Source organism: Narcine bancroftii, chromosome 13, assembly GCF_036971445.1.
Source record: "Narcine bancroftii isolate sNarBan1 chromosome 13, sNarBan1.hap1, whole genome shotgun sequence".
Lineage (NCBI taxonomy): Eukaryota > Metazoa > Chordata > Chondrichthyes > Torpediniformes > Narcinidae > Narcine > Narcine bancroftii.
The window spans coordinates 7,588,429-7,614,051 of record NC_091481.1 but is presented as its reverse complement, the minus strand read 5'-3'; the positions used below and the strand labels follow the sequence as shown (position 1 = coordinate 7,614,051).

Below are 25,623 nucleotides of genomic sequence, written 5' to 3'. Positions count from 1 at the left end.
TCAGACCAGCACTCAGTGGCAGAAGGACAGCTCCTTCCCTTCTTCCATCAGATTCCTGAATGAACAATGTCCACAGACTCTGCCTTACTTTTTGACTTTTTCTTGCACGGTTTTTATTTTGTCAGATGGTGGTTTATATCAATGATGGGACTCGGGATGTCAATAAATTCGGATGCTGAAATATCGTTTTTAAACAAAACTTGCTTGAAAGTCGGCCATGCCCTTGGGCCAAAGGACCTGTTTGTCCTTTGGGTTTTGGGTTGAGCCCTTCATCAAGGTGTATTGTCCATTTTAAGAATTTAGTGCAATGTCTTCAAGTTTAAGATGGAACTTGCTGGGTCTCGTCTCTCGGCGAGCTGAATGTTTCTGCTCGGATTGTAATCTTTGCAAACGCCCTGTAGTTATTCTGCATGGGTGGACTCGAGGATTGGTTCTGGCTGAAGATCTTCACTCACCCCAGACTGAGGTCAGTGAACGTTTTCACCTCCACCGTCCATGAAAACGTCGCGTCCTCTCTCTCACACACACACAATCCCCAGTCACTTCCGCGTGTCAATTGCAACACTGACTCTCCTTCCACGCATGCGCGGGGGCCGAATGTAACGAGTTCCCCAGCTGACTGACGTGAGCAACCATGGAAGTTGGCGACACTGGCACAGTGGTGCAGAGAGGCATGGGGGACATCAGTGAGTAGAGTAGCATCGGCAAGTGCGCTGACCGCCCAAGACTTTGCGGGACAGGGCGTCTTCTAATTTAGTCGCTCACTGCTTGTGAATATGTGAAACGCCGGGAAGGCTGACAGGACAAGATGCATGTCCACCTGCCTGATGGGTTGAGGCTTGATGAAAGGGGTAGACGGTATAATCACGTCTTAAAGGGGAAGTGGGAGGTTTTTTGGGGGGGGGGGGGGAGAAAATTCCAGAGTGGCGAGCACTTGAAAGGTAAGTTGTTTTCATGCGGCAGCAGTAGACGCAGAACAAGGTGGAAAGTTGACTATAGAATTACAATGACATTTGGGGGAAAAAAAAATAAGTTGTGCAAAAAAGAGAAAAAAGTGAGTTCATTGTCCATTGAGAAATCTGGTGGCGGAGGGGAAGAAGCTGTTTTTGTAATGTCAGGCTCCTGTACCTCCTTCCTGATTGTAGCAGAGAGAAAAAAAGGGAATAGCCTGGGTGGCGAGTGTCCTTGAGGATAGAGGCTGCTTCCTTAAATGTGTCATTAATGGAGGATGCACTGAAATTACAGATGCACCGCAATTCCCTCATACTGCAGGCGTAAGATGCACCAACAGTTGTATAAATTAAATGACCACAAATTATCCTAACCCTAACCCTAACCCAAACTCTAACCCTTTCACAAGTACTTAGACATGCAGCACAGTCACAGGCCATTTCGGCCTCGCTCCCAGTATGTTTTGGAATGTGCCATAAAAACTAAAAAGTTTATTAATATATATTCACAGATGGAGTTAATACAAAAATAAGTGTGGGAGTCCAGGCCTAGAGAGCACCGCATCAAAATAAAAGAGCCTCCCTTCCAGATTTGGCATCAGAACAAATCTAATTGGGGGGCATTAGGGTAACTGCGACAGGGGGTAAACAAACTGCTGTTCATGTTCAGGTGGTGGGCAGCACAACAACTCTTTTGGGGGGGGTGGCATGATCTGACATTTTATGGGGTTAATTCTGAATCACTGGATTTTGGCTCTTTAGTTGTGTGGAAGTTTGTGTAGCTTGTGCATATGCAGAAAGCCAGAACTGTGGTGTCAATCATAGAGCAGTACAGTGCAGCAACAGCCCCTTCACAGTGTCTGAATTGACTATGATATCAATCTGCTTATACATGGTATGTTTCCCTCTATTCTCCATCTGTTCATCTGTCCAAATCATACCTGCTTCTCCCACTACCCTTACATCACATTTCCAACGGCTTCCTGTTTGTTTATACTTTGAAGAAGGGCTCAGGCCCGAAACATCGGTAATATATCTTTACCTTCTATGGACACTGTGAGACTGGCTGAGTTCCTCCAATATTTCTGTGTGTTTTTACTGCAATCACAGCCTCTGTAGACTTTTGTGTTTCAATCCCATTCCGGACACTTACCACTATCTGGATAAAACAAAATTCATGTCTTGCACGTCTGTTTTAATTGGTTCCTCTCTCACCTTAAAGCTACACCCTCTAGCATTTGGCCTTCCCACCCTGGGAAAAAGACTCCTACTTCCTGCTCTATCTTTGCCTCAATAATTTTATATACTTCTATGAGGTTGTGTAACAATATTAATATTTGGGGAGAATTTATAAGATTTGGAGAAGGTCACATACATTCACACATTTTAAAACAGATCTTATTTGAAAAACTGAAGAATTCACATTCTCTGGAGAATGTAACCACCTTTCACAAGTAGGTATCAATTGAGCTGACATGATAAAATGCTTGACCACTGTCTTGCTGGAGCCATGCTGTCTATCAGTACCCTTTCTGCAAAGTGCTCACAGAAAGATCAATTCTGGATTGTTTACCTAAGATAACAACTTGAGAAGAAGAAAGAACTCCTGTTGTTTTGCTGGAGAAGGTGGGGGTTTTGCAAGACATGAGTCACATGCTCTCTTTGGAGTTTCAGCTCAGTCAGTCAGTGAGTGTGTGGGACACTGACAAGTAACTGAAAAGTGCAGTCCAGAGAAAACTGTTTGAAACTGATGAAAGCAAGTTCCAGAGCAGTAGATGGCTGGAAGTGCTATCTGTCTGATGTTTCTCTTGAAACAGAGGAAGGAATGGAACTCTGTGGTAGCTTGAAGAAAGAGGTTACCATCTAGAAGACCCTGATGTGGCAAGTTTCATCAGTGAGACCCTGAGGTGATTAGTGGTGGTACCTCAGTTGTGGAAATCCTGGAGCAACAAATATCTCTCTGCAAACCCTACAAGAACCTTCCTGAGTGGTAAACATTTACCTTTCAAGCACCAAGCCTGGTTGTGATAGTACAGATCTATCACCAATGTACATAGTGTATATAGTTACTGTATCTAGACTGTGCTTACAGCGATTGGCTGAGAGCTAAGCCACACCTATTGTTTGGGCCTTAAAGGGTTGTGTCCCTAGCCAGGTCGGATCATTCCGGACTGGTCGGCCACCTGTGAAGAGCTCCGGTCTTTTGCTAATAAAAGCCTTGGTTTGGATCAACAAGTCTTTGGTTCTTTCGACGAGCTCTACAATTTTATTAGCAAAAGGAATTTTTTTTGAAAGGGATGGAGCGTTTAACTCGGCCAGAAAAACTTGATATCGACCCACAGTCAGCTACAGCCTTCAAAGCCTTTAAGTTCTGGCTGCTGAACTTTGAAAACTTCCTGAGATTCATTGAGGTGGAGGAGGATAACCAGCGTCTAACAGCATTGCTGTCTATGGTGTCCTTGAGAGTCTACGAGAACATCCAGGATGAGACCACTTACACTGCAGCCATAAAGGTACTGAAAGGACTGTATGATCAACCGGTGAACAGAGTTCATGCCCGGCTCATGCTTGCGTCGAGGAAACAACAGCCCGGTGAGTCCAGCAGAGCATATTTACAAGTACTAAAGGCATTGGGCAAGGACTGTAACTGTGTGGACAAAACTGCTGCCGAGGTCACTAGCGACCTCGTCCGGGATGCCTATGTGGCCGGGCTCCGATCGAACAAAGTGAGGCTGCGTTTGCTCGAACAAGGGGTAGAAAAACTAGAGGACGTGGCCCGGATTGCAATCACAATGGAGGATGCAGCCTTAAAGTCCACCGAGCTCTCTAGGGACTGGACCCCTCGTTCTGATGTGAGTAAAGTGCCCTTCTACCCTACCCCTGACGGCCTGTCGGCTGCTGCTACCCTGCCCCGTGCGAACCCGAAATGTTATTTCTGCGGGAGGAACAAGCACAGCAGATCCCAGTGCCCAGCAAGAAAAGCCAGGTGCCAGAAGTGCCTTAAAAACGGCCACTTTGCTGCAGTCTGTAGGTCTAAAATGGCCGCCAGCAAACACAGTGCCTCGTGTGAAGCTCAACCGCCACTATCCCATTCAAACTCTTCTTCCCCAGAGCTCTCGTCCAATGAGAGCGAGGGCTCCCCTGCACGGCAACGCCTGACGTCACGGAGACGCCGAACCCGGAAGGGGCAACCCACCGTCGCAACCATGGTGATGGCCTGCCTCTCGCCCGCCGCTGCTGCCGCCGCCACAGTCACCCCCGGGGCCGACGCTACCGCCGCTGCTGCCACCGCCACGGACACCCCCGGGGCCGACGCTACCGCCGCTGCTGCCGCCGCCACGGACACCCCCGGGGCCGACGCTACCGCCGCTGCTGCCGCCGCCACGGACACCCCCGGGGCCGACGCTACCGCCGCTGCTGCCGCCGCCACGGACACCCCCGGGGCCGACGCTACCGCCGCTGCTGCCGCCGCCACGGACACCCCCGGGGCCGACGCTACCGCTGCTGCCGCCGCCGCCACGGACACCCCCGGGGCCGACGCTACCGCCGCTGCTGCCGCCGCCACGGACACCTCCGGGGCCGACGCTACAGCCGCTGCTGCCGCCGCCACGGACACCCCCGGGGCCGACGCTACCGCCGCTGCTGCTGCCGCCACAGACACCCCCGGGGCCGACGCTACCGCCGCCGCAGCCACCCCCGCGGCCAACCAGGTGCTCACCCTAGCGTCCATCGCTGACGACCGCCAGGGCCCGACCACCGATCACGAGCAACTACAAACCCCACTACTTACCATTCACCCGCCACAACAGCACTTCCGGGAGGTTCTCCAACCTGCTCCTCGAGCGTTGACTACGTCATCCCGTTGCGTGACGTCATCCCGTTGCGTGACGTCATCGCGCAAAACTCGCCTGTCAACTGCTTCAATAACATTAAACCAGCAATGCTCTCATCCCCTCACCAGAGCAATGGAACTGATTAAAGTGCATGGACACTACACCAATTGCTTATTTGACTCTGGGTCAACTGACAGTTTTATCCAGCCAGATCTGGCCCTCCATTGGGGACTTGACATTATCCCCACTACCCAGAGGATCTCATTAGCGACGAGGTCGCACTCGACTGGGATAAAGGGGTATTGCATCGCCACGCTGGAAGTACAGGGCGTGACGGTCACCCACTTTAAATTATTCGTCCTTCCCCAATTGTGCGCCCCAGTGTTGCTGGGATTAGACTTCCAGTGTCAGTTCCAAACGGTGTCCCTACACTTTGGGGGACCCCACGCCCCCCTCTCGGTCTGCCATCGCCCCACTCCCGAAGCACCCGAGCAACCCGCCCCCGTGCCCCGGGGCCAATCCTGCGGCCTTTCCACACTCCGGATTGCCCCGCCAGCACTCTTCGCAAACCTCACCCCTGGCTGGAAGCCTGTGGCCACCAAAAGTCGGCAATATAGTTACGAAAACAGGCAATTCATTAGGAGTGAGGTGCGTAGATTGCTGGATGAGGGCATCATCGAACCCAGTTCAAGCCCCTGGAGAGCCCAGGTGGTGGTTGTCAAGAATGGGGAAAAACTACGGATGGTGGTCGACTACAGCCAGACCATTAACCGCTTCACACTCCTGGATGCGTACCCCCTGCCACGCATCACGGATGTGGTGAACCAGATCGCCCAGTACCGCATTTTCTCCACTATTGACCTACGTTCGGCCTACCACCAGCTCCCGATCCGCTGCGAGGACCGACCATTCACGGCCTTTGAAGCGAATGGGCGGCTATATCAATTTCTCAGGGTACCATTCGGGGTCACAAATGGTGTCGCGGTCTTCCAGCGGGAAATGGACAGGATGGTGGACCAGAACGGGCTAACCGCTACCTTCCCGTATCTGGACAATATCACCATCTGCGGCCACGACATGCAGGACCATGACGCCAACCTAGACAAATTTCTTCAAACTGCCCGTCAGCTAAACCTGACTTACAATTTGGACAAGTGTGTTTTCCGGACCACACGACTCGCTATTCTAGGTTGTGTGGTGGAAAACGGGATAGTCATGCCAGATCCTGACCGCATGCGTCCCTTAATGGACTTACCCCCCCCACATACCCAGAAAGCTCTCAAACGCTGCCTGGGCCTTTTCTCTTATTACGCACAATGGGTTCCAAACTACGCCGACAAGGCACGTCCTCTTATCAAGACCACCTCTTTTCCCCTCTCGACCGAAGCCACAGCGGCTTTCGATCGAATCAAATCTGACATCGCTGCTGCGACGCTGCACGCGATCGATGAGTCTGTCCCGTTTCAAGTCGAGAGCGATGCATCCGACTTCGCCCTGGCAGCCACCTTGAACCAGGCCGGTCGGCCTGTAGCCTTCTTCTCCAGAACCCTCCAGGGTCCGGAGAGTAGACACTCCTCGATCGAGAAGGAGGCCCAGGCCATAGTTGAAGCGGTACGTCGTTGGAGACATTACCTCGCTGGGAGGCGCTTTACACTGTTGACTGATCAACGCGCGGTCTCCTTCATGTTCAGCAACACCCAGCGTGGTAAGATAAAAAACGACAAAATCGCCAGATGGAGAATCGAACTCTCCACCTTTAACTATGACATCCTGTACCGGCCTGGTAAGCTCAACGACCCGCCTGACGCGCTCTCCAGGGGGACGTGCGCCAGCATACAGATGGACAGACTACGGAAACTCCATGAGGCGCTCTGTCATCCAGGGGTCACTAGGTTTGCTCACTTTGTCAAGGCGCGCAACTTACCCTACACAATTGAGGAGATCCGCTCCATGACCCGAGCCTGTTCGGTGTGCGCCGAATGCAAGCCCCACTTCTTCCGTCCGGATAACTCCCACGTCATCAAAGCCACCCGCCCCTTCGAGCGTCTTAGCGTAGACTTTAAGGGACCCCTACCGTCGACCAACCGTAATACCTACATCCTTACGGCCATCGACGAATACTCCCGCTTCCCATTCGCTGTGGCCTGCCCAGACACCACTGCCACCTCAGTGATACAGGCCCTTCACAGTATTTTCACCATCTTCGGGTACCCCAATTCCATCCACAGTGATAGGGGGTCCTCATTCATGAGTTCAGAGCTGCAACAGTACCTTCTGGAGTGTGGCATTGCTTCAAGCAGGACCACGAGCTATAACCCACGCGGTAATGGCCAGGTCGAGAGGGAGAATGCCACCATATGGAGAGCGGTTACACTGGCTCTCCGGTCTAAAGGTCTCCCCACCTCTCACTGGCAGGAGGTTCTCACTAGTGCCTTACACTCCATCCGCTCCCTCCTATGTACTGCAACAAATGCCACCCCCCACGAAAGGATGTTCCTTTTCCCGAGGAAATCCGAATCGGGAACCACTGTACCGGCATGGCTCACCGTCCCTGGCCCCGTCCTTTTGCGACGCCACGTCCGGCACTCAAAGAATGACCCCTTGGTCGACCGAGTGACTCTACTCCACGCGAACCCACATTACGCATACGTGGAGTTCCCAGACGGGCGGGAGGACACTGTTTCGGTGCGGGACCTAGCTCAGGACGCGGTAGACCCAGCAAACCCCCCAACTCCTTATGCTCCAGGCCCCGTGCCGCAACAGAAGGACCAACAGCACCCCAATGACTCGGGCCACCCTGCCGACAAAACGACTGGGGAATTGAGCGACGGAGCAGTCGCACCCGATGAGCCCGCTGGTGACACCACTCCAGCGACCCCAATCCCGGCACCACGGCGGTCACGCCGGATGGTCAGACCCCCTGACCGCTACAGTCCTTGACCTACCCCTTTTCATTCTCTCCCTCGTTTTTGTTTTTTTTTTCCCCGGGTCAATTCTCCAAGAAGGGGTGAATGTGATAGTACAGATCTATCACCAATGTACATAGTGTATATAGTTACTGTATCTAGACTGTGCTTACAGCGATTGGCTGAGAGCTAAGCCACACCTATTGTTTGGGCCTTAAAGGGTTGTGTCCCTAGCCAGGTCGGATCATTCCGGACTGGTCGGCCACCTGTGAAGAGCTCCGGTCTTTTGCTAATAAAAGCCTTGGTTTGGATCAACAAGTCTTTGGTTCTTTCGACGAGCTCTACACTGGTGAACTTTATACATGTTCAATTCTGTGCACAGTATGGTGATTGCCTGCAACCAGGGAACTTGGAAGAAGGAGAAGTGAGATTGAACTGTGAACCAAAGAACTTTTATACACACATTAGAATTAGAATGGGGTTAATTTGGGTTAGTTAAGTATAGAGTTAAGTTCATGTTTGATTCTATTTTCATGTTTGAAGTTAATTAAAAATAACTTTTATTTTGAAAGCCACTTGTCTTGCTGCTAGGATTTGGAGTCCTTTGGGCTTGTAACAGTTGCACAGCCTCTGATGCTTCAGAGAGAGCAGTCCAGGTCTGTCCAACCTCTCATTATAGATGATGCAGTCCAAACCAGGCCACATCCCAGTGAACCTCTTCTGCACCCTCTCCTTCTTAGTGCAAGAACTGCAGATGGTCCTTCTGACAGCTTGGCGAATGGAACTGCGCACTATGTGACTGTACTCAGACCGCTGATCAACGGCTGGACAGTCTGCTGGTTTAGATCTGACACAGGATCAGTAGCCCTTTCCCTCACAATGAAGAGTGACAGCTGCAAGGGGAATTGGCAAATGACAAGTAATTACTTTTTTTTAATATTGTTGGCTAATTTATATAATTGAAATTTATTTTAATTTTTATAAAAAGTTTTTTCTTAAACTTTCCATTTGTAATAAATCAATTACATTTTTAATCATCTTAAGTGTAAAAGAAAATTTGGAGACTGATAATTTTGACAGCTGGTTCAGCCTGGAAATACCTGTCAAGGCATTTCTGTGGCAATAAATGCCTTTATAAATTTTGAAACCTAACACAGACTGTTCACATTGTAATGACATGTTATTCCATTATTTAGATTTGTAGTTCAGCTGTTAATTTACCCTATTAAGTAGTTCATTGGAGTTTAACACAAATTTCAACAAGTCAGTGTACGATACAAGGTCAATCATAAACCATCCCTAAAGAGCCTTGAAGTGGTTATATCCACCTTCAGCATGTACAAGGAAAGGAAGTCACAATGCATCTGCATAAAACTTTGAACGCAATATAGTGTGCAATTCTAGTTGTCCCATGACATGAAAACATGGAGGTTTTGGAAAGAGTATAGAAGAGATTAACTGGGATGTTGCCTGGGTTAGAAGGTATGAGCTATAAGACCATAAGATGTAGAAGAAGTCAGCCATTCAGCCCATCGAGTCCACTCTGCCATTCCATAGTGAGCTGATCCCTTCTCCCACTCAGCTCCACTCCACTCCCCTGCCTATTCAGATACTTACCTTAAATACACCCAACGACTTGACCTCCACAGCCGCCTGTGGTAGCAGATTCCAGAGATTCACCACTTACTGGCTACAGAAATTCCTCCGCATCTCTGTTTTCTACAGGCGCCCTTCAATCCTGAAGTTGTGTCCTCTTGTCTTAGACTCCCCTTCCATTGTAAAGAGAAGAGGTTGAACAAACTTGGGTTGCTTTCTCTTGAGCCTCGGAGTCAAAGTAGAAGTTCAAATTTGTCACAATGACATGGCATCATATACAACCCTGAGATTCTTTTCCCTGAGGGCCAGGCAGATTTTCTACTTCATGTAGTTATGAAAGGTAGACAGTCAAAATCTTTTTTTTACCAGAGTAAAAAGAGAGGACATGCTTTTCAGTTAAGGGGGTGGAGGAGGTTTTTTTTTGTACAGAGAGTGGTAGGTGCTCAGAATGTAATGTCAGAATTAGCGGTGGATCAGATACAATAGTAGTGTTTGTGAGGCTCTTCAATAGACATGAATATGTGTAATAGAACGATACGTAATTATCCACAAACAGCAAATATTTAGTTAAAATTGGGCGTTGCGTTTCATGCGCTGCATTGTTCTCTGGGTTGTGCAGTCCTGAACCTTCTAAAGAAGCCAGCTTGTAGCACAACAGTAGTTTCCTAGCAACAGCTGAGATTTATTTCAGTTTAAGCCCCAAGGAAAAGCCTGCAGAGGCAAAGTCCGACATCACTGCATCTGCCCAGCATGAACTTTGACATTTACCAATGAAAATCAGTCAACATTTGCGTCTGTGAACCTTCATCAGAACTGAGGAACAGACCCATGCAAGTTAGTTTCCAAATGGAGGGATGGTTTCAGTCCACTCTGCTGGACAAGACCAACCACCTGACCATGAACAAATCATTGATGAATTGATAACTGAACAAATAATTTGATGAAGGGCTCAAGTCCGAAACATTGGTTCTGTATTTTTATCCCTGTTTGACCTGCTGAGTTTCTCCAGCCTCGTTTTTTTATTATGAACAAATCATTGCTCAAACCATTAAGCTTTGATTGTGCTGTTAAATACCATGTTAAAACTATTTGGACTCAACCAATCATAAACATTTCCTGTACAGTCCTCATCCACCTTCTCTACTATTGGGTAGTTTCTCAACTCTGATGTAGAATTGCAAACAAGAAATTGACTGCATTATCTTGACAAATAATTGAATCTCCTCCAAGCTGTTACATGGACCGATAATTTGATTGTACGTGGAAGAACAGATAGGGGGTGCTTTTCTCCAGCAAGGGCTTGCTGTTTGGGTTGAGCCCTGGAGGTGAGGCTGTGGAAAGGACCCAACTAGATCCATATCTGTGGCCCTTCAATCTCTCCAGACTGGATTCTTTGTGGAATTACACTGTGTAGTGAACTGGAACTCACTGTCTATGTGTTGTTCAGATGGCTGGCTCCCCCTCACCTACCCCAATATAAACCCTGGTTTTCCCGCCTTACCTCGGATTCACCTGAGGACTATTAGGTCTATTTGCCTTTGATTGTAAGCTATTTAAAGCGTGCTTGTACTCCTTGCTTGTCTCTGAGTGCATTCAGTCGTGTTACACACTGCAGGACTAGCTGAGAGTGGTGTGCGAATTTAGGCAGTAGGCCAGCCTAAGTGTGAACTTCTATGGATACCTTTCTCCGATGGTGAGATTAGTCAATCTGCAATTCCTTATGAATTTTAAATTATTCCTCAGGTAGATTTTGCTTAAAGGGGCAATTTTTAAGCAGATTCTTTTTTTTTCCTGTTTAGCTATTTGTGAGTTGGGAGAATTTATTTACATTTCTCTTTCTAATTTTTATTCCTTTCTCCCTCATTCTCACTTCCCCTCTTGCTTCCTCATTTTCACTTTCTTTCTCTTCTTCCTCATTTCTTTTCTTTCTCATCCTGTTCCTCCCTTTCTCTACTCCCCAACCCTTTTTCCAGTAGTGTATGCATATCTTGCTCTCTCTCCCTCCGGCATCTCCTTTGTCTTTCCCTTCCTCTTGCACCCTTCATTTATTCTTTACCTATTCTTTAGATTTACTATCTCTTTCCTTACTGGGGCAATTGAATGTACACTGTTGTAGTTGATGTATCATGCATACCTATTTAGCTGCATCGTAAGAATTACAGTGCATTTGTACATTGTACTTGTGTATATGACAATAAACTCATGATCATTATCAAATAAATAGAAATTAAAGGATTGTCATTAATGTAAATATTTTTCCCCTGTTCTCAATGAAAAAAAGAGAAGTAAAATTCAGAGATTTGTTTTGCAAAGTAACTTTGTGTCCTAATTTTGTTGTAGGTTTCTGGGCTGACCGTACCCCTGTCCATGAAGCAGTAAAAGCAGGCCATGTGTGTAAGCTGAAACAACTCATTGAAAATGGAGCCTGTGTAAATGTGGTTACTGTGGATTCTATAACTCCACTGCATGAGGCAAGCCTCCGGGGGCAACTCCAGTGTGCACAGATGCTGCTGGCTGCAGGTGCAGAGGTATAATCTTTACTGAGGCTGGCTGCCACAGATTATCTACTCCTCAGCAGAGACGTAGGCTTCTGTTTCCAGAAGTCTGGGCGTTCAAAGTACTGTAGTGTAAAGAATTACCTGGATTTGAAAATTTTAAAATTGAGACATACAGCCTCTTTGGCCCACAAGCCCATGCCACCCAAATACCCCAATTAACCTACAACCCCTAAATGTTTTGTAGTGTGGGAGGAAACTGGAGCACATGGAGGAAACCCAAGCAGACAGTGTTGTACTAACCGTGGAGGACTTGTAGCCAATCAAAGTGGTGCAGTTACACTACACCACCCATAGATCTTCGATTCTTTGGGTTATAGCAAACTTGGTGCTCCTCCTTCTAACAAAAGGTCCCTGTTTCTCAACAGGAAATTAAATGCAGAAGTCCTTGCACCTCCTGTTTCCTCATGCGAACTTAACGGGTCCTAGGACACCCCTCACTGCAAATCTACTCTCTGTTTTCCATATTATTTGCTCTAATTGTGTATGATAATGCGCAAAGCAAGCCTAGTTGTGCATGCGGGGGTACGGTGAAAATAAACTTTCTTTTTAAAATATTTGTATTAATTTTCAGTAATAATAAATTTGTACAGTACAATTATGGGATGTGTTACAGGGGAAAAAAAAGCACTGCAAGAATGATCATGTATATGAATTCCCAAAGCACACCCATAATAATAAAGAATGGACATAATAAATTTAAATGTTCCAAACTCCTGACCCTAAACAAGGTTGAAAGTTAGTGTTGATGAAACAAAGTAGCTCACTCTGAAGTGGGAGAACACAGGGCCAAGATTCTGTATCAACACTGAACCTAGAGATTAGGATAATAGTCCATGAACGGGCCCCATAACATTTAGAATCTAATGTTTGAATCATTAATTGCGTATCTAATTTTTACCAAATTTAAACAGAACATGGCATCCCTTAGGTGAGGTATTATCTTTCCACTTACTGATAATCAAAATAGCTCATCTGGCCAGCAACAATAAAATGTGACATTTAATTGGAGTTAGTAAAACATCATCTTCTCCAAGAGTTCCAAGTAGAACAACTAAGGGATTTGGTTCTAATATTAAATTGAGAATCACCGATAATGCTTGAAAAACTTCACTCCAATATTTTTCCAAACTGGGGCACATCCAGAGCATATGAATTAAAGAAGCATCATCTATTTTGCATTTATCACAATAAGGGCTTATATCTGAGTAAAAACGAGATCATTTGAGTTTGGTCATGTGGGCCCTTTGAATTGCAAAAATAAAGTTGAACTTGTTAATATTTGAAAGTGAAAAGTTTCTGCAGAGAGTTGGGGGGGGGTGAAGTTAAAGGGCAAGTCTTCATCACTGGTAAAATATTTTAATTTGTGGTAGTGCGCTGTACACAATTTGCTCCAGTTCTGTGTAAGAGCTGTTGCTACACTGAAGCATTCTTACTTACTAAAATGATCCAACAACATCTTCTGTCTGACCTTCTCATAGGGATCTGCAGTCAGCGGTTGTCTCCAAGGGTAACTTGCTTGTAGGAACTCATAGAAGGCTGCAAAGTGTCTGGTTCCCATGATGCTGTATAAATGCACATCTTTCTTTGTACGCAGTCAGGAAGTCTTGCATTCTAGAGAGCTTACTGGCCTACTCAGTCCATGCCAAACATCAAGCACCCACTTATGAGTCATCTTGTGTAATCCCATTTTAATCATTTTCCCACATCCCTTTAACTTCACCCCCCACCCCCCCCTCTCCAGATTCTGCTTCTCATTGGAAACCATTTACAGTGGCCAATTACCCCATCATCCATGTGTCTTTAGGAAGTGAAAAGAAACCAGAGCCACAGGGAATGTGCAAACTCCACACAGGGAGCACTGAGGGTCAGGATTGAACCTGGGTTGCTGTGACAGTGAGGCCGTGAGCAGCCATTTAGAGGCCATAGGAAAGAGGAGGATTGGAAACTCAACGATGTCAGAGGCACTGCATCGTTCGCAGCTTCTGAATCATCAGGCCTTGCACAAGGTACTGAGAAAAGTCTTGCCAAGGTCACCATTCCGGAACCATTAGACCTGCAGTGAAGCAGGCCTGCTGAATCAGAAATGTGTACAAACATCAAGATTAAATCATGCCTCATCGGGACCCTGACGGAAGGGTCAGGTTAAATATTATTGAGTGCAAGCATGACCACAAGTATGAACAATAACTTTTTTGTGTGAACTTGATAAATCATTGAGATGTACTGAACTCCAGTCTGGCATGTGTTTAAAGGGAAGTAATGTTTCATGGTGTTACCAACTGGATGGCGTTAACATTGACTTCTCTGGTTTCCATTAAAACAAACCCTCCACCCACTCATCTTCTTCCCCCATCTCCGTTCCTCTAGCTCTGTCTCTCTCTCTCTCTCTCTCCCTTCCCTTTTCCCAGAGCCAAAATTCTTACCTTTCCTCATCATATCCAATTAACACCTTTTGTCTGTTGGTCCATCCTCCCCTCCCATTCTTCCCTCTTTCTTTCCCCAACCTTTAATTCGGACGCTGTGTTTCTTGAAGAAGGGCTCAGGCTCGAAACATTGGTGGGTTGGCACAGTTTGCGTAGCAGTTAGTGCAACGCCTTTACACCGCCAGCAATCTGGACCAGGGTTTGAATCCCGCACTGTCTGTAAGGAGTTTGTACATTCTCCCCATGTCTGTGGGTTTTTCCCCCACAGTTTCCTTCCACTATTCGAAACGTACCAGGGGGTATAGGTTAATAAGGTGTACATTGGACGGCACAGACTCATGGGCCAAAATGCCTGTAACCGTGCTGTATGTCTAAATTAAATCTTTGCCTCCTAGGATGTAGTGAGACCAGCTGCATTTCTCCAGCAATTCTGTGTTTCGACTACAATCAAAGTGTCAGCAGACATTCATGTTTCACTCTAGTGTTTTGTGGGTACTGAGTTCAGACCATAAACCTTGTATTTGACATGTGCTGTAGATCCAGTAGAAGTCCAAAAATCCAGAACACCCGAGAATGCAGACTTTTCGAAAACTCTTAAACTTAGCAGGCTTCTGTGTATGTGTGTGCGTGGGTGTGTAGGCATCACAGATACACAGGAGCATTTTTATTTTTCTTTAAAACTGCTCATTTTGATAAATGAAGCGTGCTCTGTTTGCTAATTAATAATCTATCAAAATCTACCTGTCCATCTCTTCTGTATTCCTCCTTAAATTTAAAATTTAAATGTACTGCCTGAGAATCCGAAAATTTGGACCAACCTAATCCCTGAGCAGTCCGGATTTTCAGACTTCTACTGTATATCGATCCATGCAGCACAACTCCTGGAACACTGGAGGAATAGTAAAGCTGGCTGCTTTATTTTGTTTGAACAGAAATTTTGCAATACAGAACTAAAGTTCTCCTCCATCTATTTTGTTTTGAGCTGAAAAGTCTTCTGTCCATTTGCAAGGTGTAGGACTTGCTATGGTATCTAATATGAGAGAAAGGATATTGTGGGAGGATTGGGAAAAATTGTGAAACGTGCCCTCTGAAGCAGAAATAGCCCATCATTTCCCCACTCAGCCCCACTGCCTGCCTTCTGCCCTTAACCTTTGATGCTCCAGCTAATCAAGAAGCTATCAATCTTTGCCTCAAATACACCCAATGACCCGGCCTCCTCAGCTGCCTGTGGCAACAAATTCCACAGATTTACCACCCTCTTGCTAAAGAAATTCATAAGCATCTGTTCTAAGCATCGCTCTTCAATCCTGAAGTTGTGCCCTCTTGTCCTAGACGCTCCCTCCATGAGAAAAAAACCTTTCAACATCTACTCTGAGCATCCCTTTCAACATTCAAAATGTTTAATTGAGTTCCTTCCCCCCCCCCCCCCCCCCCCACCATTCTCCTAAATTCCAAGAAGTATAGGCCAAGTATCACACTCCTCATGTGTAGCCCGTTCGTTTCCGGAATCATTCTGGTGAACCTCCTCTGAACCTCTCCAACGTCAGCTCATCTTTTCTTAAATCAGGAGTCCAAAACTGCTCACAACACTCAAGTGAAGCCTTGCGGTGCCTTATAAAGCATCAATAACCCTGCCCTTAGATTCTATTCCTCTTGAAATGAACGCCAGCATTGCATTTGCCTTCTTCACCACTGACTCAACCTGTAAGTTTACCTTCAGCCTAACTTGCACAGGACTCCCAAGTCCCTTTGCATCTGGGTATTTTCACTTTTCTCCCCATTTAGAAAATAATCTGCCATATTTTTTTCAATTCCCTCAACAATATTGCTTTCAATCTCCAAAAGGTAGTGAATTCCAGGCCAGAGCTGCTTGCTATCTTTTCTCACAAATCCGGCATTGTTTTGCCCCAAATTTTAAATCTGTGTCCCTGTACTTTGAACTGTCTGCTCTCTTTATCCATTTACCAATTTGAAGGCTTGTTTCTCCAAGTAACCGCCTGCTGGTAACCAATCATCTGCTTGCTGACTGAGAGATAGAAATGGCCAGGAAACAGTCGTGGCACCAAGATGGAGTCTTCTGCTTTCATCTGGAAAGTTTCCCTCACACTTGGAAAGTATTACTCACACCCAAATAATCCCCACTCCAACAGTGCAGTGCTCTCTCAACGGCCAGGGCCCCACTAGAATATGTGTGCAAATTTCTGGAGTGGGACTGGAACTTGGAGATGAAATTGTCAGTGGTGGCATCTAGTAGTCGCTGGGAAAAGTGTTAATTATTATGGGGCAGCAGAGATGGACATCGCAGGATACACTACAGCTGTTTTGCTCCTGTGCCTTTGTCAGCAAATTTGTGCTGCTTTCAGAGAGTATAAAGGGTTAACACGGAAACGTTCATCCTTTGTTTACCTGCTTCCACCTGCATGAGTCTTCACCGGGGGCTCCGATTTCCTCCCACCTTTCAAAACTTACCAGGGGGTGTATTTCTCTTGGGTGTAATTGGGCAGCATGAGCTCATGGGCCGAAATGGCCTGTTACCGTGCTGCTTGACTAAATTTAATTTAAATTTAAAGACCATAAGATATAGGAGCAAAAGTAGTCTATTTGGCCCACGGAGTCTGCCATTCCATCATGAGTTGATCCATTCTCCCACTCCCCTGCCTTCTCCCCATAACCTTTGATACCCTGACTATTCAGAATCCTATCAATCTCTGCCTTAAATACACCCAACGACTTGGCCTTCACAGCCGCCCGTGCTAGAAAATTCCAGAGGTTCACCACTCTCTGGCCAAAGAAATCCCTCCGCATTTGTTTTAAACAGGTGCCCTTCAATACTGAAGTTGTGCCTTCTTGTCCTTAACTTCCCCCACCGTGAGAAACAACTTTGCACATCTACTCCCATCCAGTCCTTTTAAAATTCAAAATGCTTCTATGAGGTCCCTCCCTCCTCCTTCTGAACCCCAAGGAGTCCAGTCCAAGAGCTGCCAAACGTTCCTCATGTGCTGATCCCTTCATTCCAGGAATCATTCTTCTCTGAATCCTCTCCAATACATGCATATCCTTTCTTAGATAAGAAATCCAAAACTGTACCCCATACTCCTAGTGAGGCCTCACCAATGCCTTATTAAGCCTCGACACCACATCCCTTATATCTTATTCCTGAAGATACAAATGGCAACATTGCATTTACCTCTTCACCACTAACTCAACCTGGAGGTTAACTTTAGGCTGTCCTGTCCAAGGACTACCAAGTCCTTTTGCATTTCCAAATTTTGAATTTTATCTCCATTCAAATAATAACTTGCCCTTTTATTCCTTCTACCAAAGTCCATGACTGAAAACTTTCCAATATTGCCTTTCATTTGCTGCTTCTCTGCCATTCTCCCAATCTACCTAAGCCTCTCCGCAGCCTCTGTTTCCTCCTCACTCCCTTTCAAATGCATTCCCTCTGCTTGGGCTCTTGCCGTGACAACTCCCAAAGCCAAGTCTTCAGCAACACCAGAGAAATTTTAGCTTGAAACGAACGCCAGCTTTGCATTTGCCTTCTTCACCACCAACTCAACAGCAGGTTTGCCTTCAGGCCCTCCTGCACGAGGACTCCCAGGTCCCTTTGCATCTAGGTATTTTCACTTTTAACTGTTCAAAGAATAACAACAATATACCCAGGGTATCACGTTACCTTAAATGATGGGAATGAAAAATGTTCCTTTATCAAGATTAGTAAATGATCTGTAAATCGTTATGTAGAACAGAGTTGGATGTGGTGACAGATTTCAGAGCCTTGATATCAAGTTGAAGTTTGTTATCATCTCTCAATACATCTACAACCGGATGAAACCATGTTTCTCCAGACCACAGTGAACGCACATACACATACACACACAATGAACAGCGCATAATACTCACATATTTTCATAAAGGTACAATAAAAGATGTGTGAGTGTCTGTATGTGTTTACACTGTATATATATATATTTACTCATTTCATTTGTAAGAAACAGGGTACTTCTCATCAATCTCACAGCCTGAAGGTAGAAGCTACTTTCCAGCCTGGCATTCCTGATTTAACATGTTTAATCATATAATGACGCTGACACATTGCATTAGTTCAAATGACCAAAAAATGTTTTGCCGCTGATGTTCGTTTGTACTCAGCATCTGATGATTCTTAGTGTCAGTGTCCAACAATAGTCAGCCAGTTGCCCTAAAACCACTTTTCCATAGTCGTTATGTCCTGGTGAAACCTTTCACCGTGTCTGTCACTGACGGCACCAAGATCAGCAGGGAAGATGTCCAAGTGCGAATGCAGAATTTTCAACGACATGTTGCACTACATGGTTTTGGACTTAAAGTATGACCGGAAATCACAAAAACAGGTGATATCTAAATAAAAGGTATGTGAAAGGAATATTTTAAGGCATTTTTCATGATCAGCATTGCAAAAATCCATCAAATCAGAAGTAAAATCTTCCTTGTCCAGTGTGATCATGGAATTTAAATTTGTTGAGTATCTTAGGCCTTATTATCTCAAACTACCTGTTGAATGCATAAAGGGGAACCTACATCAATATCCTGTTCAGTATTCATTTGTGTTGCTTAACCACTGTACTCTCTCAGGATTGTCCCTGGGGTCAAACGATGAAGCAGTTTTGACTTGCTGGGTTGCGATTCTGACAGAATTCTGCTTTCAGACAGTGAAATGATAACGTATTCACCTCTTCACCATCTGTCTCTCAGATCGAAGCAAGAAATATCGATGGGAGCACTCCACTTTGTGACGCCTGTGCTGTTGGTAGCATTGAATGTGTGAAGTTGCTGTTGACCTATGGAGCAAACGTGAACCCACTCAACTTCACAGCATCGCCACTCCATGAAGCCTGTATGATCGGTGAGCCGCAAGTCCTGCAAGTTTTCTTACTGGCCTGTTGCCTTGCGTCCGTGATAAAGCGCACACTTCGCTGAGCTTTCTCTAAGGTATACAATCACAACTTGCATTTATCAGCACCAACAAAGAATTTGCATCCATCTCAGGGAGTCCTGAAGAGATTCACACTGAATAAACATTTTTAACAAAATGGTAGCAGAAGAAATCTGCGCATTGTGAGGTTCTGCGTACTGTGGGAATCTATTTATAGAGATGTTGACTGATGGATAAATGTTGTCCTGGATACTAGCTGATAATACCCTCGCTCTAATTTTTTTGGGTGGATCTGAGACAGGGTTGTTTGGAATTAATAATACAGTGTCATGAGTTCTAACCCAACCACAGCCAGAGTAACTTGGATGATTGGATTTGTCTAGAGTAAAAATGAAATGAACCTCTCATACCATGGGTATGATTGAGAGCAATGCTTTGTGCTGCATTCCTACCCAGCCACCTTGAACTGAGGAGCAGCTCTGGAGTGGAGGGAATCAACTGGGAATGACTCCGACTTGCCGGTTCAGTTAAAATACCAGAAGCCCAGTTGGACATTAAATAAGTAAATTCCCAAAATTCCGCGAGTCCCAGGGCGTACACAGGAGGTAAAGATAGATGGCAACATTTTGGGACTGAAACCTTTGTCAAGGATGTCTTTGCCTCCTCTGGGCGTTGCGGGACCAGAGTTTCTCCAGCTACTATTACACAGTGTATGCAGACTTTCTTGTTTCACTCCATTTGATGTTAAACAAGAAGGTCTTCAGATGACCTGTAGGACGGTGACCACAGCAGCGGATCAGCAAGGGGCCCAGTGGCTGAGGGGCCCACACAGGTTGCAGGCAACTTGCGGTCAGGAGACCCTATAGGCATATCTGGGTATGGCAGGTGGGGCACAGAACAAGGGTGCCACTTGCAGGGGGCGGCACCACTTACCTGCCCAGTACGGGCCGCGTCAGGGCCATTCCTGCATGCAAGCAGCACCTGGCGGCGGCACAATGTGGGGTCAAAGGGCAAAATGGTCACCTTCCCTACCCATAATCTCCCATGCAGCTGGGACCACTCTGCAGATGGTAGGCCATTGATCCCACATCGAGCTGCTAGGACCACAAGCAGCCCTGGTGGCCGGAGTGGCCTGGTGAGGTGCCGGAGGCTGGGCACCGATGGGGCTGTTACAACCCGCCCCGGCTGTTCGCTGATGGCCCCACCTTCCACCAGCCACGGCACTGACAGCCCCACCGACTACCTGCCCCAGCCACGTGCAGAGATTTTCCAATGAATACCTCGCTGGTCTCCCTGCAGCCTGTCCCCAAATAAACTTCTGACAGACTTCCATTGCCGGAATGTCATGTGGGCTCCCAGTGATCAGGAGGAAGGAAGGGGTAAAGACATATTAGTGTCTCACAACCTGTATCTACGACTTGTGTGTGTGTGGTGATGGTGAGGGGCGTTGAAAATGGAAACTATATTAGACAACAGTGGCACGTTTAGCGTGTGGCAGTATTTTGTGAGTTTTCTTTAACAGAGGGGAGGGGCCCATGTCAATGGCAGCTCTAGGACGCCACTGCTTCTAGAGGATCTGAATGGGCTGCTGGAACACTGGCTCCTGAGAGCCAGGTATCGGAGCCAGGATTCGAGAGTGCGCTGAGGGCAAGAAGGGCTCCCAAAGGGCCTCAGGGGCTGAAGGCTTCCGACCTGGAGCTCAGATTGCAGATGGATCGAACAGGAGTCTGTCTGCACGGCTGCAGAGGCAGTGGGAGGGCTGGAGATGAATCCGGGGAAACTCAGTGACTGAAAGGACTCTTCTTTCTTTCTCTTGTACTGTAAAGAGTGCTGGGCGACCCTAATGGCGACTCAGTCTGCCTTACGACAACCAGAAGACAATTTTACATAATATTATGTGCTGTGGACTATTACATGATAATAAAAGAACCTAGAATCTCGTTGTCAAGCGAGGCGCCTCCATTCAAAGGGGTGAGGCAGGGATGAGAGTCAGGGAGCTCTGACGGGTTGGCTTTAACACACGTTTCCTCTGCTCCAGGTAGTGCAGAGTGTATGAAAGTGCTCATTGACGTTGGGGCAAACCTGGAGGCTTACGACTGCCACTTTGGAACGCCGTTGCACGTGGCTTGTACAAAGCCGCACATTGATTGTGCAAAGGTTTTGCTTAATGCAGGTATGCTTCTTTGGAACATAAAGGGTTCTTGGAAAATCATAGCACAGCACAGACCCTTCACCCCACAATGTTGTACCGACCTATGTAAACCCACTCCACAATAATCTAATCCTTACCTCCCCCACACACAGGACCCCCTATTTTTCTCTCATGCATGTGCCTATCTTTTGTCTTTTGAATGTCCTTTTTGTGCCAGCCTCCACCACCATCCCCAGCAATGCATTCCAGGCACCCTCCATTCTCTGGGTAAAAAAAAAACATACATTTGTAGGCTCCCGTAAACTTACCTCCACTCACCTTAAGCCAGTGTCCTCCGGTATTTATTATGGCCGCCCCAGAGGAAAGTTGCTGGCCGTCCACCCTATCTCAACCACAAAATGGCACTTAGACTACTACACCCTGCCCCATCTCCTCCAATCCTCTCTGAATCCACCTGCCTTCCTCTTTGCTCATACCTTGACCAAGGGCTCAGGCCCAAAACTTTGGTTACATATCTTTGCGACATAAAGAACGCTGTGTGACCTGCTGAGTTTCTCCAGCTCTTCAGTGTATTGAACTGCAATCACGGCACCTGCAGACTTTCTTCTTTAACATCCTCCCTGTTTTGAGGCTTCTTATGCGGGAAGTTGTAACCTGGCTTTGGAAGATGTGCTGGGAGCTTATGTAATGGCAACTTTGCTCATCACTTTCTTCAAGTGTGTTTTATCTTTGTTCTGCAGGGGCAAACGTGAATGGGGCTAAACTCCACGAAACTGCCCTACATCTTGCTGCCAAAGCAAAGGATGTGGATTTGATCCAAATGCTCATTGACTACGGAGCCAATGTTTATGCAGCGGACAATCGGGGACGGTTACCTTTGGACTACACTCAGTTGGGATCCTGCTCTGCAGAGTGCCTGAAGTATTACCAGAGTAAGAGCTCTCTCACAAAGTACTCAGTAAAGGTGACGGTGCCCAATTAACCCCTCCACCTCTGCACACATGGTCCACCATATCCCGGAATTTTCACCTAAAATGTTGGTTTTGAGCAATATCCTTTGTATAAGACAACTCCCCAAAATCTGGCCAGTGGTTGCAGTTAAAAGCAAATCACAATATTTTAATAACGTTATCATTTTATTTGAATGTTTTAAAATAAACCACTGTCGGCTCCTGCAGCAGGCCATTTAAAGACTGGACAGAGCCGACAGTAGTTTGACCAGGCAGATGGACCCTGTGGAGGAGCGCTGAGACTTGGCAAATAATTAGCAGGGCATGTACGAGATTGAGTTGTAGCCGACAGGAAGATGGAGATGGTGTTGCAACTTTATCGTCAAGGTAAGAATTTTAGACCCAGTGTATAAGACGACCAGATTTTAAGGTGAAATGTTTAAGTTTCGAGGAACATCCAATGCAACGGCATATACGGATGGGGTCTACGGTTGCTGACAGATTTTGGAGTCGAAAATCAGAACCCTGCAAGGTGCCGAGAAACTCGGCTTCGATCAGATGCTGCACCGGGATAGTGATTGGTGTGGTTAATAGACAATCGCCAAAGTGAAAGGTCAGGACTGTCAACCACATGCTTAGTTTTTCCATGATAGAAATGGAGCAAAATAATTAGAACAGTACAACACCATCCAGGCCCTTCAGCCCTCGATGATGTGCTGACCCATATATCCCTTCCTAAAAAAAAGGACTAAATCCTCCCTACTCCATAAACCTTTTTTTTAAACCCAATTGTCTAGTCAAGAGCTCTTAAATGCTCCTAATGTTTCAGCCTCCTACCACCATCCCTGGCGTGGCATTCCAGGCACCCACAACTCTCTTGTGTAAAAAAACCTCTCTTGTCTTCCCTAAACTTCCCTCCCTTAACTTTGTACATATGTCCTCTGGTGTTTGGTGATCCTGCCCTAGGAAACAGGTGCTGGCTGTTCATCCTATCTATGACTCTCATAGACCTCTATGAAGTCTCCTCTCATCCTTCTACCCTCTAAAGTGAAAAGTCCCAGCTCTGCTAACCTTGCCTCATAAGAGTTGTTTCCCATACCAAGCAACATCCTGATAAATCTCCTCTGCACCCTTTCCATAGCTTCCAGATCTTTCTTATAATGAGATGAACACAATTCTCTGTGTGGTCTTTACCAGAGATTTGTAGTATTGTAACATGACCTCTCTACTCCTGAATTAAATCCCCCTATTAATGAATCCCAGCTTCCCATAGGCCTTCTTAACCATCCTATCAACCTGTGTGGTGACCTTGACGGATGAATGGATTTGCACCCCAAGGTCCCACACTCTTAAGTAAACTCTTTACTCAGCCTGCTGGTTAGTCCTTCCAAAATGTATCACCTCCACACTTAGCTGGATTGAACTCCATCTGCCATTTTCATCCATTCAGGGAAAACTTAGAGAATTTGAAGAGGTCCAGATAGTGATGCAGCAGAAAACCGAACATCTGACATTAAATTTAAGTTAAATTTTGGGAAATTATAAATTACACTGGGCAACAACTTTTTTTAAAAGATTTGCTTCCTGAAATAAAATTGAGGATTATGATAAACAACTTCAAGCTGAACTCAAAGATCATTTCAGATTTGCTGTATCATGTGGGAGGTTGGATAAACATTAAATTAACTTTTATTGAATTTAACGTGTTTAATCACATAATGACGCTGACACGTTGCGTTAGTTCGACCGACCTAAAAACGTTTTGCTGCTGATTTTCATTTGTACTCAGCATCTGATGCCTCTCATGTCAGTTTCTGACAATAGTCGGCCAGCATGGATGGATTCCAGTTGCCCTGATACCGTTTTTCCATGGTCGCAATGTCCTGGTGAAACCTTTCACCGTGTTCGTCACTGACCGCACCAGGATCAGCGGGGAAGACGTCCAAGAGCGAATGCAGAAAATTAATTTTCAATGACATGTTGCACCTCATGGTTTTGTCTGCTTAAACAGTTTAAAAGACAAACATACTATACTGCAGTTATACTGAACAAACTTCACTTGCATGAATATATAAAGCTCAAAGAGTTTTATTTTATTTTCAGTCACATTCTTTGAAAACATTTAACCATTGCTTCCCCTCCACGGAGGTGCTTGAAAGATGAACAATAACATTAGAGATATTTACTACCCCCCCCACCAAGTTTACATTAAAAATATGACTGGAAATCACAAAAATAGGTTATATCATTTAAGGTGATTTTCATAAAACGTACCCAAAAATATTTAGGAAGCAAAATCTTCATTGCCCAATGTAATGGAGTGAGAGCTATAACTAAAGAGAATGGCGTAAAATATGTAATTATACAAAGAGAACTGTCTGTCTTTTAACCAGGGATATTAAAGGATTTGTTTTGACTTTAGGTACACCAATGAGCTTGAAACACCACTGCAGGCTGACCCTGAGGAGAGTGCTTGGTCCTCGAAGATTACATGAAATCCATCAGTTAAACATAGCCCCAAGACTCATCAGCTATCTCTGCTATGACTGAACCCAAAATTCCATTTCAAAAATATGAGGAACATTACTGAGACTGAACTGGCACATGGGTGTTTTGAATTATAAAGACATTTGAATGCTTTATAGAAGCATCGAAATTGTCGACGGAAAGAGGCCATTTGGGCCTATTCAGCTGTGTGAGGGATATCCCATTTTCTCTGGGCATCGAGCTCAGCAGGAACTACAAAGTAATCTCCATGAATCATCCCCTCAACAGTTTAAAAAGTGAAATCTGTTTTGCCTTCCAGTTAAACAGCTGGTATCTGGAATTAAAGCAACCAGCAGCCTCAAGCAACCAGCAACAAAAAATGGAGGAAAATACATTGTAAAAATTAAAATAATTAAGAATAAAATAATGGATTAAAAATATGTTTACGATTGTAAATGTTCTCTGAGGTAACATTTAAACCTTTGGTGAAGATGGGAGCAAATACAATAGAAATCTGGATTATCCAGCATCTACGGGGATTGTGGATGTTGGACTTGCGAATTTTCCAGTTGACTGAGACTTCCAATGAATAATTAATACACCTGCATTAAGAATGCACAGTTTAAAAGACAAAGGACAGTGCAAAATGTAAAGTAATTTGAAAAAAAAATCAGTATTGTAGCCATTGATTTTTTTTTTGCCATTTGTTTGAGTTTCCCATCGATTGAATGCCGGATAATGGGGATTTTACTGTATTCAGCCAGCGGAGGGCCTTGGTCGGGCTTTGCTCGTAGCAGCTGTTTGAATAAAGTTGTGTGGAACAGCGGTGGCGTCGCCCAGGATGAAGAGATGG

General features: G+C 45.8%; 2 protein-coding genes across 3 annotated transcripts in view; one reads left to right on the top strand and one right to left on the bottom strand.

Annotated features, from left to right (window-relative positions):
* The window catches only part of LOC138747997 (uncharacterized), a 67,669-nt gene extending 67,257 nt beyond the window's left edge, over positions 1 to 412 (bottom strand). Inside the window, exon 1 of the mRNA XM_069907696.1 lies at positions 336 to 412. Coding sequence (XP_069763797.1) covers positions 336 to 412 — 77 coding nt within the window. The remainder of the gene's footprint in view (positions 1 to 335) is intronic.
* A 168-nt stretch (positions 413 to 580) lies between these two features.
* LOC138747953 (ankyrin repeat and SOCS box protein 13-like) lies at positions 581 to 25,210 on the top strand. 2 transcript variants are annotated; one of them, XM_069907613.1, is made up of 7 exons: positions 622 to 686; positions 8,430 to 8,608; positions 11,626 to 11,813; positions 19,001 to 19,151; positions 21,220 to 21,354; positions 22,074 to 22,265; positions 24,706 to 25,210. In XM_069907613.1, exons 2-7 carry the CDS (start codon positions 8,569 to 8,571, stop codon positions 24,831 to 24,833), a joined length of 834 nt encoding a protein of 277 aa, XP_069763714.1. In that variant the 5' UTR covers positions 622 to 686; positions 8,430 to 8,568; the 3' UTR covers positions 24,834 to 25,210. The 2 variants fall into 2 exon arrangements, with proteins under 2 accessions (XP_069763713.1, XP_069763714.1); XM_069907612.1 differs by lacking the exon at positions 8,430 to 8,608 and having other exon boundaries at positions 581 to 686.
* Positions 25,211 to 25,623: the final 413 nt, after the last annotated feature.

Bases quoted from the DNA above. Each gene is read 5' to 3' on its own strand.
- LOC138747953 (XM_069907612.1), top strand. From the start codon at position 635: ATGGAAGTTGGCGACACTGGCACAGTGGTGCAGAGAGGCATGGGGGAC. The intron at 11,814-19,000 runs GTATAATCTTTA...TCTGTCTCTCAG, and splicing joins TGCTGGCTGCAGGTGCAGAG to ATCGAAGCAAGAAATATCGA. The intron at 22,266-24,705 runs GTAAGAGCTCTC...TTTTGACTTTAG, and splicing joins GTGCCTGAAGTATTACCAGA to GTACACCAATGAGCTTGAAA.